Source organism: Myodes glareolus, chromosome 19, assembly GCF_982192425.1.
Source record: "Myodes glareolus chromosome 19, mMyoGla1.1, whole genome shotgun sequence".
Classification (NCBI taxonomy): Eukaryota; Metazoa; Chordata; class Mammalia; order Rodentia; family Cricetidae; genus Myodes; species Myodes glareolus.
Genome location: NC_142044.1, coordinates 61,334,737 through 61,339,520, shown reverse-complemented (window position 1 = coordinate 61,339,520; position 4,784 = coordinate 61,334,737). Strand labels below are relative to the sequence as shown.

The window sequence follows — 4,784 nt, the reverse complement described above, 5'->3', positions numbered from 1 at the left end:
TCACCCGTCACATCTGATTCAGACAGAGCACAGTTTCAGCTTGGCATGCCTGAAAATGTCCTCGTAGGATTTCCACTCTGGCCTTTGTGTCTCTGGGAGAAGTTTTCCCATCTTTAAGTGATCTCTAGAGCTGCCGAGGCTTTGCTCCAGTGACCCAAGCAAGTCAATCTTTTTTTTTTTTTTTAAATTACTGATTTTTAAGTACCGTGAAAGTGACTGAGAAAGAGGGACAGACACTTCCACGTGTGTTAGGCATAAGAAGAGGTGCTACCAAGTTATTTCTCACATTTCTAAGGAACTGTTGAGGGCCATGAGGAACCACAGCGCTGTCCTGGAGTTTATCCTCCTCGGGCTGTCCTGCGATGCCCAGACCCAGGCTCCTCTCTTTGTGCTCTTCCTGGCGATCTATCTTCTGACCCTCATGGGGAACCTGATGCTGCTGCTGGTGGTCAAGATTGATTCCAACCTCCACACTCCCATGTACTTCTTCCTGGGACAACTGTCCTTGCTGGACCTCTGCCATTCATCCGTCACAGTGCCTAAGCTGTTAGAGAACCTCCTGTCTGCGAAGAAGAGCATCTCAGTGGAGGGCTGCTTGGCTCAGGTCTTCTTCGTGTTTGCCACGGGAGGTACCGAGTCCTGCCTTCTGGCAGTGATGGCCTATGACCGCTTTGTGGCCATTAGCTCACCTCTGCTCTATGGTCAAGTGATGAACAGACAGCTTTGTGCAGGGCTGGTGTGGGGCTCTTGGGGCCTGGCTTTTCTGGATGCTCTCATCAATATCCTGGTTGCTCTGAATCTAGATTTCTGTGAGGCTCAGGAAATCCACCACTTCATCTGCGAGCTGCCCTCTCTCTACCCTTTGTCTTGCTCTGATGTGTCTGCCAGCTTCACCACCCTCCTCTGCTCCAGCTTCATCCACTTCTTTGGAAACTTCCTCCTGATTCTCTTCTCATACATTCGCATCTTGCTCACCATCCTGGGCATCAGCTCCACCTCTGGGAGAAGCAAGGCCTTTTCTACCTGTTCGTCCCACCTCATGGCAGTGAGTTTCTTCTATGGCTCAGGATTACTCCGCTATCTCATGCCAAATCCAGGATCCATTCAAGAGCTGATCTTCTCTTTGCAGTACAGTGTGATCACCCCCATGCTGAATCCCCTCATCTACAGCCTGAAGAACAAGGAAGTGAAGGCAGCTATGAGAAGAATGCTAAGAAAATATCTGTGGTATTTCAGATAATGGGTTGAAGACCAGAATGATGCAGAAGTGGAAAGAACTCTGTTAAACATGGTCCGGGTGCTGACGGTGTCCGGAGAGCTGTGTCTCTGCAATTCCTCACCTCTTTTCTCAAAGGTGCTTCAAAAGGTGGAGTTACTTTCTTGGGGTGATACTAGTTTGGTAATACTCAAAGGATAAGTAAACTTGTTGTCTAACAATTTCTCTTGTGAAGTAGTATATTTAGTCACTAAACACAGTCTGGCAGAGACTGTTGTTTCTTCTCAGTCTGTTGTCATCATTCCTCCCGAAACTAAACTCTACTCATTCAGAGTGACTTCAGAGAGATCATTCACCATGGTGTCTCAGAGTCTTTCCACAACCTTAGTTGGCATTCATTCCTTTGGTATGGTAGGTAGTAGAAAGAAGAGCGCAGGGTCAATGGTAGATCATTCGCTCTCTGAGGAGTTTGAAACTGAGGAGAGATTCTAAGACACAGAGATCTGTCTTTCACCTGCAGCCAATGTGTGCAAGAACCCCTGCTGTGAGGCCACTGGAGTTATTCTTTAAAGGCCAGGTATACAGACATGAATCTCACATTCTCTCATTGTGTTAGATCAGTTAACACACCATCCTGTTTAAACTGTCACAACAAAAGCACTGACTAAATATTTCAGTTATCCTTACTCTGAAGAATGAAAATTGTCTCAGAGAGGTAAGTGGTGGGGGTTGGAATTTTGAGCCAAATAGACCAAAACCTGTTTCACTACGATATTGATAATGAATACTTCTGTGATGCTGGACTCAATTAATGAATTGTAATCTTAATATTTATCATTGTTTTATTTTAACTAGGGATTAGATTTTTGTCATTTTCAAAAAAAAATAAGAACTTAAAAGATACATAGGTACCACTACAGAATAGACACATAGACATTCAAGGACAGATGGGACATCTGACATTGCTTATTGAACCCAGCCATGTCCATAGACTACAGATAACACACCTACTTTAGACTATTTGCTCAATGGTCAAACAACACTATCCATGAGGGGACTGATGATAAGAAGTCATTCACACTGTGAGACAAACACCTCTGTCACTCAGTCCACATGGTGTTGAAGCATCACACCATGAGACTGTCAATGACCCGGTAGGTGATGGACAGAATCTGTGGCACATACCCAGAAGACAGTGACAGACTTTCCGGAAAGACGCTTTTGATTGTGAAAGTAATTATAGGATTCACTGTAAGAGTTTTGAGAGGTGAATAGATTAAATTATTATGATCAAAAATTATTTCTTTCTGAAATTGCTTTTTTCGTTTTGACTTAATTACAAGTTGTCAGTTTCATGTTGTATCCCTCAGCAGCCATGAACAAAAATTCCAACAGAACAAAAGAAAAGGACACACATACAGAAACACACAAAGAGAAGGGAGGTGAGGGAGAAGTAGGAAAAGGAGAAGGAGGCAGAGAGAGAGAGAACAACACAAAACAGCTCCCCCAGGACACTTTCTTGTGTTTTTACTACCATTGAAAGAATGCTAAAATGGTAAATGAAGAGCTAATCACTGGCTGTGGAGAGAGAGAGACTCAATCTTCTTCAGGAATGAGCTCTGTACATGATTATCTGATACCAAGCGGTCAGTCATAAAGACATACACGTACGAGTCACACAACACTGAATGAACTGAGCAGGTTGTGTTTACATATTAATCTGTGTAACAATAGTATTTAAAGAGAAGAGGCCACAAACTGAGAGGGAATTGGTGGATGTGAGAGGAGTTGGAGGGAGGAGAGGTGGGAAACCATGAAAGTACAGTGCACATAGATGAAGCTTAAGACATGTCTTACCCTGTTTGTTGTCCAATAAATACATTGTAAGTGTGGAAGTTATGGGTTGAGAAGCTGAGAGTATATTTGTGGTAGATTCTCAGCACATGTGCCCTTCCGAATCATAACTACATGAATATGCCTGCCGTACAAATGTCAGTGCCTGGTCAGCCTCGTTCTAGCCCATGAGATCAGTAGCACCACAGTTACAGCCAGGATGGTTCTCAGGGCATCTGCGTTTGATCTTGGTGGTGAGCACACATGGCCTTTGTTGGCTGCTGCTGCAACTGTGAAGCTCACTTACCGCTTGATTGTTTCCAGAACATAGGCTGCTATGTCATTTTGAACATTCATTTTTTAATATATGTTGTTGAACTGTATTCCTAGATCTAGTGTCTTATTCATAGATACTATCAAATTTTTAAAGCACATTTAATTATTTCATCTTGAAGGAGAAGACTTTTATATAATTTTATATAGCTCATTTTTAAGTTAATTTAGTAGCCAGGACCTTGAGGATTTAAGAAAGGGCCTGGCCTTTGCACAGAGCCTTGTGGGATATTTGGAACCCTCAAGCCACCTGAGGTGTTCAAGATTAGCGGGCAACCTTGTATACCGTGTTATCCTCCTGACTTTTCTTTATTCTCCAGCACAGGAAGCTGCTCATGTTTCAGCATTATAGATACTGGTTTTACTTTGTTTTTGAATGAACACCTTATCAGAAGAATTCTGGGAGGAGACTTCATCAAATGTTTTTTTGCTTCTATTGAGATAAACAATTATTTGTCTTTCTTTTGATGTATGAAGGAGATAGACAAAAATAAGTGCTCATTAGAAATAAATTCACTGAAATGTTCTTTACTTATAAACAATAAATTATACAGTATGATTTTGTTGTTACATTTATTACATTTACCCTCCTTAGAGTATTAAAAACTTTATTTTTTCCTGTTAATTGTTCTTCAGTTAGCACACATAGTAACATGTTTCATCATGGCATTTCATTATACATGTTCTTAACTGTTCCCCTCCATCACTGCCCTCCCAACCCCTTGCTCCCTGATCCCTGTTCCCTTTCCCAACAGCTTCCCGTTACTTTCTTTTGCTTTAAAAAATTCTTACATTCATTTTCCTTTTGTCTTTTTTTTATTAGATTTTTTTTTAAAAAAAATATCAACCCAAATTCCTACCCCGTTCCCTCCTCCCATTCCCTCTGCACATTCTCCCACTCCACCCCCTCTAATCTTCAGAGAGGGTAAGGCACTTTGTTTTGTGGAAAGTCCAAGGCCCTCCCCACTACATTTAGACTGAGCAAAGTATACATCCAAAGAGAATAGGATCCCTTTCTATTCTCATGCAGTACTGCTAGTGACCCCTTTGATATTGTGGGTGAGTCCAAACCACAGCAGGTGAGAATTCATGGTGGGCAGTGGACAAGAGACAAACATGCCATACAGACAGAGTTTAAGTGGAGAGTTTATTGGGAGAAGGGGGAAGGGGAGGGAAAAGATCAGCCTCTGGAGACAGGGATGGCAGGAGAAAGAGAGAGAGAGAGAGAGAGAGAGAGAGAGAGAGAGAGAGAGAGAGAGAGAAGCAGCAGCAGCAGCCCAGATAAGAAAGGTTCATTATAATTTTTCTCTTAATGCTGTAGCTCCAACGTCCATTAATTGAAGAACAATGGAGATAGTCGACTGTTGCTAGGTCCTAATGGCTCCATGGTGGTGGTGTGGGG

General features: G+C 42.4%; 1 protein-coding gene across 1 annotated transcript; it reads left to right on the top strand.

Annotated features, from left to right (window-relative positions):
- Positions 1-310: 310 nt before the first annotated feature.
- Positions 311-1,240, top strand: LOC125407168 (olfactory receptor 8S1-like). Its single transcript, XM_048444544.3, has one exon. It carries the CDS (start codon positions 311-313, stop codon positions 1,238-1,240), a length of 930 nt encoding a protein of 309 aa, XP_048300501.2.
- Positions 1,241-4,784: the final 3,544 nt, after the last annotated feature.

Coding starts and splice junctions, on each gene's coding strand:
- LOC125407168 (XM_048444544.3), top strand. CDS start 311: ATGAGGAACCACAGCGCTGTCCTGGAGTTTATCCTCCTCGGGCTGTCC.